This window comes from Eurytemora carolleeae, unplaced genomic scaffold (assembly GCF_000591075.1).
Source record: "Eurytemora carolleeae unplaced genomic scaffold, Eaff_2.0 scaffold645, whole genome shotgun sequence".
NCBI lineage: Eukaryota > Metazoa > Arthropoda > Copepoda > Calanoida > Temoridae > Eurytemora > Eurytemora carolleeae.
In genome coordinates, this window is record NW_019396538.1 from 63,774 (window position 1) to 76,269 (window position 12,496).

Genomic DNA, 12,496 nt, shown 5'->3' on the forward strand with positions numbered 1-12,496 from the left:
AAAAATAAATCAAACTTAATAAATAATTTATTTTAAATGATATTTGACAATGAAAAAAACATGTAGATATTTAAAAAGAATGAGTAACGAAGATTAAACAGTATCAGGCGACAGTAACTCTTTCGAGATCCAGACCTTATAATCCTTGTGATATTAAAAAATTAACTTAAGTTTCTAGCAGGGATGATTCATCTTTAAATAATTTACTTTTTAAATGCAAATATTACTATACAATGTACATAATCGAAATTTTTATGATCGTTGGAAGTCTTAGGTGTACATGATGAAAAAGAGTTATTGTATTGATCGTGTACAAAGTAAATTACAATCCTATGTACATTTTACAATTTAATTAGTGGATAGTGTAAATTCTTTACAAACTTATGTACTTATTATATACAGTCCTATGTACATGATGAGAGGGAGAGTAAGATTATCAACCTGCTCCACTAACAGTTCAAACCCTGCAGTAACAAGACAAACCGTAGCAAACCCTGGCTCCGGTATCTCCAGACCACAGAGGGAGCTGAGCAGGTATCCGAACCCTAGCTGAGATAGGAAACCGGCCGCGGTTCCTTCCAGGGTTTTATGGGTAGAAAATATCCGGGTCCTACCTACAGCAGTTCCAACCACACTACTCATTGCGTCTCCTACCCCGACAGAAAGGACTCCTGAAAACGGTAAACCATAATTTGGTACTTCTTTATAGAATACTACTATTCCATTGGACTTTTCCTCAAAACTTTCCTCCGAATTCTTTATCAGGGTAATTTTTCTTAATAAATGGGAACTTGAGAACATAAAAATACAATTTTGTATAAAAGTAATAGGTTTAAACAGATCATAATCAGCAAATACGCAAACAATCTGAAAACGACGATATCCCACAAGAGCCTGAGAATCTCAGGTTTCTCTTTAATCCTTTATTAAACCAAAGGATAAAAGATCTTTATTTTTCTTAAATGTTAATCATATCAAGTTTTACCCTCTTTGTTGTCTGCAAAGTGTTCCAGGTGAGCTGTGAGCGGACGGGTCAGCCTAGGCAGCTTTCCACTGTACCTAAACAAGAAATGGTTCTTCATATCTCGGAAAAGCGGTTGAAGTAATTTTATCAAGAATTAAGATCAGTTCAGTAGTCAACAGTCTAATTTCCACACAAAAATTATATAAAAGAAAATGTCATTTCTAATCCATGTTTCTGCTTAAAATTGTTTCCACCATAAATTATTAAACAAAAGAATATAAAATTACAATGATTGATTTAAAACTGATAAATTCTAACCTTAGAGCTTCTAAACTAATAAATAGTGTTGTAGCCCCTAGACTAGCGATATACAGTAGATCAGGGTTAACAATCAATCCTACAATTTTTAATTAATCTTTTATAAAATATCTTTTACGAAAATATAATACCGTAATTTTCTGATATACGAGCTGAAATATATACCTAGATAATTTGTCTAATTTAATCAATTTATAATCATGATTTGATCAATTTTATCATAATTAGCACATTTAATCTTTTCAGAATAGATTTTTCAATTTAACATTTTCCTTTGAAGTTTATATTACAATTTTACATTATAACAATTGTTAGCTATGCGCTCATGGAAAAATAAATCGATTAAAGAGACTGTTTCCGTTATTTCAAGTTGTCCTCCAGCTGTTGAGTAACATATCTTATTCAAAACAGTACCCTTTCATCTATTTCTAACAAATAAGATTATTTTTAAGGCGGAAAAATTTAATGCCAGTACACTCAAGTGTTCACTGAGATGGTTTAAAGGGTACCCAAGTAAATCGGACATGCCGTTTTACAAAAGGAATTTCTACGATATTTGCAATTTTATAAAATCTATCTAATTCCAATGCTTTCTAAAATCCCATTTTTGTGTTTGCCAATTAACTCTAAAAAACATTGGCATCATCCGCCCCCCTCTGCATGCTGCAAAATGCTGCCCCCCACCCTTCCTACACTGTACCTGGTACATATACAAGAATGACCGCAAGATGAAACAGTTTCCTGATCAGTTCATCAATTATAAATCCACGTATTTTAATTATAACATAGAAATCGACTTTTGATATCCTAGTTCTTGTACAATGAGACATTGTACATGAGTGGAATAGATCTTTGATATTTGATATTGTTATAAAGTTAATAGTATTACATTTGGCCTTTAAGTAAAATGGTTCCCTGTATACTGTAGAATTTCTTAGTTTTGTTATTTTAAACCTTTACTTGGGTCCAACAGTCGTCTTCCTATTCTACAGTTTTATGGGTTCTACTGAAATTCTAAATTTTTTAAATTGATTCCTTGTTCTAGAGTGTACAGGCCAACCCTTGTGTTTGTAAACAACAACAACACAAACCGACAGTACACCTAGCACTATCCAACTAAAAACGTGATTTACATTCATCTTATCATTATTTTTGTTTTACATTAATTGAGGAGGATTGAGGAAGGGATCTATATATACCTGGAGATAAGAAGGATTGAGGAAGGTGTAGAGTAATGATCTATACCTGGATATGAGAAGGATTGAGGAAGGTGTAGAGTAATGATCTATACCTGGAGATTAGGAGGATTGAGGAAGGTGTAGAGTAATGATCTATACCTGGAGATTAGGAGGATTGAGGAAGGTGTAGAGTAATGATCTATAAACCAATCTATCCATTTTACAACCTAGGGAAGGAAAACAGTTAGAATCTGTTGAGCAAATAATTTCATTGACATTATTTTTAAGTAAACACAAGCTAAAATTTTCTAAAATCAAATTTAAATTCTGAACTCAATAAAAAGACTGGTATACTTCTCAAACTTGCATTACTTGTTACCTGTTTAGCCAATTCTATTCTTCGGAACACACCCTGCATGTACAACCTAGATAGTGAATACCAGTACATTTGTGTGTACACTGTACAGTTGTTATTGTGCATTGTGCATGTACAATTTATATGAACCTAGAAATGTAAAATTTTTGCTTTAAAAGCATGTTTGCATAAAAATGAAAGCGTGTACAGTGTACACTGTACAGTGTAAATTGTGTATGTTGTACATATAAGCTTACCTGTTAATGAACGTGTAAGCGGCTAATATTCCTCCTTGCACTACAATGCATGCCTCACCAAACGTAAAACTGTACAAACAGACTTGTCACTTATAATGGTGCATAACAATTAGTTTTATGCTTCAAATCTCAGATTTTTAACATTCTCAGGTCGTCTTTAAAGTATTACGCTTTATAAGTAAACCTATATATATATTAGATTATGTATATATTCCATTAAATATTTACTTATATATAACACATAAAATAACCTCATCTATCTTATCCCATGAGCTCCCTACCTCCTGATTTATTATTCTCATCATGTTCTTCTACATACATACAATATATCTTTTCATTCGTACACACTCATTTAGTACAGGGAATTAGTTATACATACATCGTGTTCTTTATTACAACATATTGTCATAGAATACAACATGGTGTTCTAGAATACAACATGGTGTCCTAGAATACAACATGGTGTCCTAGAATACAACATGGTGTCNTCATCATGTTCTTCTACATACATACAATATATCTTTTCATTCGTACACACTCATTTAGTACAGGGAATTAGTTATACATACATCGTGTTCTTTATTACAACATATTGTTCTAGAATACAACATGGTGTTCTAGAATACAACATGATGTTATAGAATACAACATGGTGTCCTGAAGAAACTAAAGATCTGTAAATAAATATGTCTCTCCATATTTTAGAAAACTATCATCAACAAAAAAGTTTTAACATTGCTTTAATTATGAAAAATCTGTTTCCTGCCTTTTCTTAAACCTAGAGACAATATTGTTGAACACAGGCCTGTAAACTAGAACAGTCCAGAAACATAAATACAACCTAAATATTATTATCTTATTGAGAGCAATTTCTAACATTTTATCAAATAGAACGATCTTTCACATTGGATGAGACATATTGAACGAAATGTTACAAGAGAGAATGTTGAAGAAAAAAGCTAAAATGTTAAAAAATGAAACAAATGTTTAAAGATTATTAAAAACATAACAAGTAAAAGTAAAAAATTTTAAAGTATAAAAAAATGGCTAAATATATCAATATTGTTACAAAAACATTTAAAACATTAAAACGATTGTTTGTTACAAACATTGAAATTGTTACAATTATCAAAAATATTATTAAAAATATTGAATTTGTTTTGAAAGACCTGAATCTTGAATCTGTTTGAAGATCAGGAAGTAGAACTATGCAGAGCCAGGCTGGGAGGAAACTTAGTAAGGAGAATGCAGCAGAACTACCTAATAGGAAATAGGTTGATTAGGATGAAGAATAGGTTGGTAGCATGTGTTATAGGTTGTTTCATAGTTGCCACCTGCCCTCCAAAAAATTAAGAAAGCAAAGCTGTTATTAAATTTGAGAATTTTCTAAAAAATTTTGCCAAAAATTAAGAACAAAATTAAGAAAATTTTTCAAAATTAAGATTTTTAAGAACATTTTTCCCCCTTTTTTTTTAATTTTTAAGAACATTGGAAAAATATGAAAAATTTAAATATTTTTTAAATCATCTTTTTTGATGTCAAACATCACTTTGATAAGTTTTTTGCTTAAGATTAACTTTTTGTTCTTGACTTGTTGTAGCCAATCATCAAATACTTTGATACTCTTCTTTTTTTAATCCTAGGAAAATCGCTTCTGCTTTCATTAGTCACCTTACTTTGACACCTCAAAAATTCTCTTTGATTGGTGTGATTTTCCGAAACATGAACATAAACATTTTAGTAGTTAATTTGAAAGTTTATCATCTGTAGAGAATACATGAATCTTGAATATGTTAAAAAAATATCATTAAAGCAAGAATTTAAAAAATATAAAAAATGTTCAACATAATATTGCACTTCACACTGTCCTGAACAGTAAACATGGAACTATTGTACACTGTACAGTACAGATAGTTAAAACGTTTAGTTATAATGCAACAAAATATTTTATCTTTTTAAAAAATGAGGTGACGTTAGGAGGAGGAATAGGTGGATTAGGATTTGAAATAGGGTGGTTATGATGAAAAATAGGTTGGTAGCATTAGGATTGCGAATTAGGTTGGTCAGGATGAGGAATAGGTTGGTTAGGATGAAAAATAGGTTGTTCAGTATGAGGAGTAGGTTGGTTACGATGAGGATTAAGGAATAGGTTGGTTAGGACTTCATAAATGATTTCCAAATTTAAAAAGAGTGACATGTCCGATTCACAACACCCTTTGAAGTGTCAAGCTGTTAAAGAATGCATGAGATATCTACTGTTATTTTTATTACAAATGATTGTTTTTAATTGTGGTCTCTCTAAGAAGTGATTTGCGGATTTCTGCTCCAGAAACGATTGCGGAAATTTATAGAATAAAGACGATTTCCACATCATTGAATTGATAAAAGTATAATAGGTAATACTGTAAAATGCACATAGATACTAGATGAAAGGATACTAAATGAAAGGATACTAAATGAAAGGATACTAAATGAAAGGATACTAAATGAAAGGATACTAAATGAAAGGATACCAGATGAAAGGATACTAGATGAAAGGATACTAAATGAAAGAATACTAAATGAAAGAATACTAAATGAAAGGATACTAAATGAAAGAATACTAAATGAAAGGATACTAAATGAAAGAATACTAAATGAAAGGATACTAAATGAAAGGATACTAAATGAAAGGATACTAAATGAAAGGATAGTACAACTGAAAACAACATTCTCATTAACATTTATTTCTACCTGTAGGCCTGTAGTCTAGAATGTATAGAAGAAGAGAGGATAGGGATAAGGATAAGCTGATTATACTGAATATTATCCAGGATTCTATTACAGATAAGACTAATGGAATCCTCCCCCCCTCCCTCAAACTCAAACTAACTTTAAATCAACATAAACTACATTTTCCAGGCACTAAATTTGAAAACATAAACTACATTTTCCAGCCACTAAATTTGAAAACATAAACTACATTTTCCAGGCACTGAATTTGAAAACATAAACTACATTTTCCAGGCACTAAATTTGAAAACATTAACTACTTTTTTATTCCAGGCACTAAATTTGAAAACAGACCAAAATTAGGTTCTCAAAATTACAGATGTTTCTAAAAACCGCAAACGAATTAAGTTTTTGCCACAAACACTGATTTTCTAATCCCTTTGTCTTTGTAACCTAATGTCGTAGACCTTATAATATTTGCATCTATGAACTCTGTTGGACCAAAAAATCTAAGTTTAAAATATAACAAGAATTGCAAAAATATAGGGATTAAAAAATTTAAATTTGTCGCAAAGATGGATAAAAATCAATTTTACTGTGAAATATTAGAAGTTTTTACATATCATGTGAATTTGGTTTGCCGGATCTAGATCCATTGTTTTCAGAGTGGATTCATAAAGATTTAAATATTTAGTGACTATGTTATGTTTACGATAAATTATGCATTATCACAAAAAACTAATAAATTTTCAAATAGTAAACATTACATAAGAATTTTTGTAAAATCAAGCGGGTTCATCAGGAAAAAGTGCTGTATTGTCTAAGATTGTTATCTGTATCTTTCTATCATAACTATTTTGTTTATTTCACCATGAGGTTTACAGAATAGGTAAATTTCAGATGGAGTGAATTCAAGTGAATTCATATCCTTCAGGAATTGCTAAGAGTAAAAAGTGGATTCCTGATCCGGAGGCCGAATTTAAAGAATTTGAGCCGCGGCTGGAATTTAAGCCGTTGTTCAAATATGGTTGATTCTACTTAAAATTGTATTAAATTTTTTAAGATTCAAGCCGGCGCTCAATTGAAACCGGTTTTTGGCAGTTTTAAGCCGCGGCTCGGGTCAAATAGAAAGGTGAAATATTATTCTTATTTTTAGATGGGGGTAGGGGGGTTAAAAAACAATTAAAATCCCGTTTTCCTGAGATCTGAGCGTACTCCAGGAACTAGAATAGACAGAGGAAGTAGGACGGCACAAATACCATCCGTTCCATAAACTCCACTTACTCCCTAAGAGAGTAGGATCCAGGATTTCATTGCGAGTTGATTTTATATAACTAATTCGATCCAATTAAATGTTTTATTGATATTTTAGAAAAAGGGGAGAACAGGTTAAGATAATAAGAATTTTAAACGTGGTTAAAATACAACTATAAAGAGTACGAAATAGTAAACCTGAAGGGACTGTCATAATATCAAATGCTTAATTCACAATGGTAGCCTTGAAACCCTTTTCAGATCAATAATAAGGGGGAAATGGTTGTTTTCAAAGTGTTAAATTAAAATAATTCCTTTATATTTTCATGCAGTAGAAACCACTATTGCACAGAAACCAGAAATCACTATTATAGAAAAACCACATATTAAATTAATAATTTTTCTAAATTAATAACATCGATTTCTAATTCATACCTGATCCTACAAAGTTTTTATAAGTACCGTTGTGAATCGTGCATTGTCATTTGATATTACGCGTACAGTCCCTTTAAGGGTTACAGAATTAAGATATCAATTATTAAACCTTAAAATAACCAAAGGCATTGTTTTTGAAACTTAATCTAGTTTTCTCTGGTTGCTGAACTTTCAGTATTAATGTTAACAATTTAGCCGTTTAATAAGTTATAAAATCAGGTATCGAAACTGTATATTAACCATTCTGGGAGGGGGGGGGGGGTGCAGCTAATTGAACGCAGCAAAACAGGACAGCCAGAAAACAAGATTGGAAAAATGATTATCTGCATTCAATACATGGATCAAAAAATTTGTTTTAAAAAAATCGGGGGAAAAAATGTTTATAAGTTATAAAAAAATGCATTCGACCCCCCTCCCCCCCACATTGCATTATTTATATTTAACTTACCCCCTGCATAGGACGTAGGTCAGAGATACGAGAATTCATCCTTCTATCTGTTTATATCTCAGGTAAGTTTAGTTTTTAAATCCTTTGATTAAACTGGTGTTTAGATTAGTCAGAAGCTACAGGCAAATTACCACAGTATTTCGGGCAATGATGAGCACTTCAGCTACAGGGTTATCCACAAAGGATGAGAATGAAAAGACGACCTGGAACTCTTAAAATATGACGATCCCATGGTTAAACTAAATCTTTTGCCTTAAATATGGCCAAAGGCTAATTTAATGGCTGAGTCAAGAAAGAATCAAGTTATAAATTAGTATAAATTCCGCACAGTTACCTCTATACAAGTATCATTCTTTTTGAGTAACCCTGTACTGCAATCATAAAAAAGCACTTATTTTGAAATCTCAAAAATTATGCACATTCAACATTACAAAAATCCATATATTTGGCAAGTTTTACTTAAACTCAAGCGATGCTGTATTTTTTCATAAACCAATTGGTGTTTTTACCTAAAAATTAAAAAAAAAAACCCCGTGAAATAGGCTGACTTCTGAGACACTAAAGATCTGATTTGAAATATTCCAATGGAAATGAAACACAGCATTTCACTAAAGAAGATGATTTTCAAGCTATTGGCTGCTTCTAATTTTTTGCAACAACACTGCTGAAATAATGTCTTATGTTGTTTTATGAACCTCACTCTACTTGTTTTTCTGATTTCGTTTTTCGCTGAACTTTTTAGCATTCTTTTTATTACAAACTGAAGTATCATGTCACTATAAACTGTTAAGCATTTTATCCCGGTGTCCTGAGTGGAAAGCATTGCATGGATACTGGAGAGCCTCCCTCTATGTGTTAAAACCATTTCAACCTGATTTCAGACATTACAAACAATTTTAAAACATTGGAAATTATTAGTTTACATATAAATGTACATTTAATTCTAAAATGTATTCTTGAAGGAGAAAGAACACTAAAAAGGTTATTTCCTTACAAATGTCGTCTTTCTGACTAACAATCAATATTTCTTAGATAAATTTTGAAGTGTTTGCTTAATCAAAATACAGTGTTTAAATAGTGTAAAGAATAGGGGTAGGCTCTCCACACATGACACCGGTATAAGTATCTAAACTCTCTTTTATTACAGTCACGTATTGGATTATTTTCAAATAAAGAGTTAAATGTTGAATAATTTAAACAAAATTTCTTCTTAAACTCTTAAACATGCCTGGTGCATTCATACAATATACATTATACAATATTTACTCATGCATAATGCATAATTAATATTCCATACTTCTGAAATGAAAAAAAAATTATTTAACACAAATTTCGACTTTAAATCTTTGAAGAAAGAAAAATAAGTGTTTTGTTTAAAGGGAATATAGGACGTATAGTTCAAGTGAACCTCAATTACAACCTGCCCGATTAAAAATAAACTACTTTTTATTAGAGAAGTGCAAATAAAAATGATTATTTATCAGATAACAAGAAGACTAACTTTGTCAATTTTGCTTAGACAAAGATTAAAGGGTAAATTTGTAAATAGGGCGAGAGTCCTTTATAAAGGGACTGTGAGCGTAATATCATGTAACTTAAAGGGACTGTGAGCGTAATTTCAAGTAACTTTTCATGAAAAGATAGAAATGCCCTATTCACCCTTAAAACCTTTATCTGATAAATAATGTTTAAGATGCTGTCGTTTTTCTAGGATTAAAGGTGTTCAGTTCTGACAACTCCTATATGCTTTCTTGCAGCAGAAATGCGCTCAGTCGATCTTTTGTAAATAAACCACAATTGAAAATAATCAGTTTTCTAAATTATTAAAATAGATATCTAATTCATACTTGATCAGATAAAGTTTTAAAGGCACCAATGTGAATCTGATTTGCCATCTTCTGCATGAAAGATAGCTTGAAATTATGCTATCAGGGACAGCAAATTAGGACCAAGTTGTGAATTATAAATTAGGAAAACTAAAATTCTTCATCGATAATATTTAGATAAAGGGTCAAAGAATACATCAATAGCGGTCTTAAAGGGACTGTAAGAGTAATTTTAAGTGACCCTCCGGGAAGAACACCCGATTTACAACATTACCCTTTAAACATTTATCTGATCTACAATAATAAAGATATTGTCGATTTTCTTGGTTTAAGTGTTAAGTCCTGATAACTCCTATATGCTTTCATACAGTAGAACCGCGAACGCAAGTCACTTGTGTAGAAAAACCACAATTGAAAACAATCAGTTTTCTAGATCGGTAACATGGATATCTAATTCGTAATTGCAAGCTTTGCATGGAGGATCACTTGAAATTACGCTTACAGTCCCTTTAAGCAAATGCATCAGGATCAAATATCGTGATAAAAAGGCGAACTAGAATTCTCCTTCACTAACATTTATATTGAGGGACAAGAGTCAATAGATACATTCCTGCATCATCAATAGTTATCTTAAATTTAATGTTATACTTGAATAGGATACACAATCCCTTAAAATTATTGTTACACTTGAATTAGGATCCACAATCCCTTAAATTTATTGTTACACTTGAATTAGGATACACAATCCCTTAAAATTAATGTTACACTTGAATTAGGATACACAATCCCTTAAAATTAATGTTACACTTGAATTAGGATACACAATCCCTTAAAATTGTTCACAAAAGTACAGAAATCTCAAATCTCAGATCTCTTGCAGCATAATTGATTAACTATATAATGTGAGATAAAATGGGAAAATAATCTAATAATATCAACAAATAACAAATATTAAGGATAAACGTTATCAAGAACTAAACAGGACTCAGGGAATAGTATCCAGAGGGGGAGGGGGGCCTGTATAAAGAGACTTTAAACACTTGTCAGGGGTGTATATTTTCCAGAAAAATTATCCCCCTCAAAAAAATATTTTTTTCCTCTCAAAGTTATTGGAGAAAACAAATGATTTTTTTAGACAAGAATCAAAAAATAATAAAAAAACTTTCAAGTTCTGGAAAATATTCACCCCTGATCGACACAAGTCTTACAGAAAACTGTACTTCAACAAAATTGAAACAGAGCTAGGGGTAGTTAACCATGAGTTTGCCAGACAAAATGTATTTACTCACGATTCTAGTCTAAAAACCATAAGAAACAATAATTTACGAAAAAAAAACATAAAAATATTTAGAGATGTCAACGTTATGATTTCTTCTATTTTCGGCGTTTTTTACGATAGCGTTCATCATCAGTAATCGCGTTAAGATACATATTTTTGAAATTAAAAATTAAAATGAGCTCCTTTACGTTGTAGCGAGGGAGGGAAAGTTATGGTAACATTTACAAAACTAAACGCAATGTTGTGAAAAATTAAAGTTGGCCAAAGCTACAAGAAGGAGGGAACCCCTGGACGCCATGAGCCTCCGCTATTCAAAAACGAGCCTCCAGATTTGCTAGGTAGACGGAGCCTCAGCTATGCAGTAATGAGCATGCGCAATACATCAAATTGTGTTTGAAGTTAAAATAAAGGATTTTTTTTTACAAATTTTTCGACATAGTGGCATGAGACGAGAAGTGATTATTAATTATCATAAATAGTGGTATATAGTATATAGTGACTAATAAAGTGGTATATAAAACATTTTTTACACGAAAAGGAAAATATATCGAGAAAAAAAATTTGAATTGAATTTTATTTCATATTTTAGAATCTTTGATTTAAGCGATACCTTTCTTCGTAGAAAATTTGTATAATTCATTTAAATTTTAACATTTTTCAAAAAAAGTTATTGCTTTTTTGGTTGATATTTTACCTCTTGGATCCGGATATCCGCATATTTTTGCGGATCCGTATCCAGGAAGCCAAAATCTTGCGGATCCGGATCCTAAGCACTGGTTTAAAGTTTTAGTTTTGATCTTATAAACCACCGTACGAGTTCATTCGTGTTTCTAATCATGGCAATCAATAATTAACTCTGATCTTTAGTTGAATTCTTATGCCATTACGTCAAAATTGATAGAACACATAAAAAACAAGATTAAAAAAGCTGTGCTGTATGGTGGAGGATCCTTTACAGCAAAGCGGAGACACGGTCTGCATAGTAGAGGTTCGTTCTGCCTTGCCTCGCAAATCTGGGAGGCTCGTGTCAGCATAGCGGAAGCTCATGGCGTCCGGGGATTCCCTCCTTCTAGTAGCTTTGGCTAACTTCGCGTTCAGTTCTGTAAATGTTACCATAATATTCTTGTGCTCCGTTTTTACATTAAATAGAAGTTAAGACATAGCTTCAGACGTAGCAATACCTTTACTACAAAGAATTTCACTTTTCAAATCCAGCCTCTTTAAGTTGTTGATAAATTTAAGAAACAACGTTTTTCGATACAATTTCTCGAAACACCCTGTAGCAATTCTAAACATCACATTCCTTAAACCACAAAACGACTCAAATCGCCGTCAAAATCCATTTTCTAATTATCTGAAATATTTAAACTATTTTCTGTCTTTTAATAGATGTATTGAATATAATCTCGATATAACACTATCTGCTTGAGAATGGTAAGGTGGAGGTCCAAGTTAGCCTCCGCAGTACAA

The 12,496-nt window shown here is 31.6% G+C and overlaps 1 protein-coding gene across 5 annotated transcripts; it reads right to left on the reverse strand.

Annotated features, from left to right (window-relative positions):
* Window positions 1-959: 959 nt before the first annotated feature.
* Window positions 960-12,388, reverse strand: LOC111705114 (dolichol kinase). Of its 5 annotated transcripts, none has more exons than XM_023477565.1 (13): window positions 12,330-12,388; window positions 7,922-8,003; window positions 6,983-7,071; window positions 5,806-5,870; window positions 4,242-4,332; window positions 3,839-3,913; window positions 3,073-3,141; window positions 2,840-2,885; window positions 2,620-2,687; window positions 2,318-2,398; window positions 1,983-2,023; window positions 1,283-1,361; window positions 960-1,059 (listed from the first exon to the last, which is right to left on the reverse strand). In XM_023477565.1, the coding sequence occupies exons 2-13, from the start codon at window positions 7,958-7,960 to the stop codon at window positions 975-977; spliced, it is 828 nt and encodes a 275-aa protein (XP_023333333.1). In that variant the 5' UTR covers window positions 7,961-8,003; window positions 12,330-12,388; the 3' UTR covers window positions 960-974. The 5 variants fall into 5 exon arrangements, with proteins under 5 accessions (XP_023333333.1, XP_023333336.1, XP_023333332.1 ...); XM_023477568.1 differs by having other exon boundaries at window positions 7,922-7,968; window positions 12,330-12,382; XM_023477564.1 differs by lacking the exon at window positions 12,330-12,388 and adding an exon at window positions 9,150-9,235 and having other exon boundaries at window positions 7,922-7,968.
* Window positions 12,389-12,496: the final 108 nt, after the last annotated feature.

Coding starts and splice junctions, on each gene's coding strand:
- LOC111705114 (XM_023477564.1), bottom strand. Junction 3,914..4,241: donor CAAACAGATTCAAGATTCAG/GTCTTTCAAAAC, acceptor AATAATATTTAG/GTTGTATTTATGTTTCTGGA. Junction 2,886..3,072: donor GCTTACACGTTCATTAACAG/GTAAGCTTATAT, acceptor TTCACTATCTAG/GTTGTACATGCAGGGTGTGT.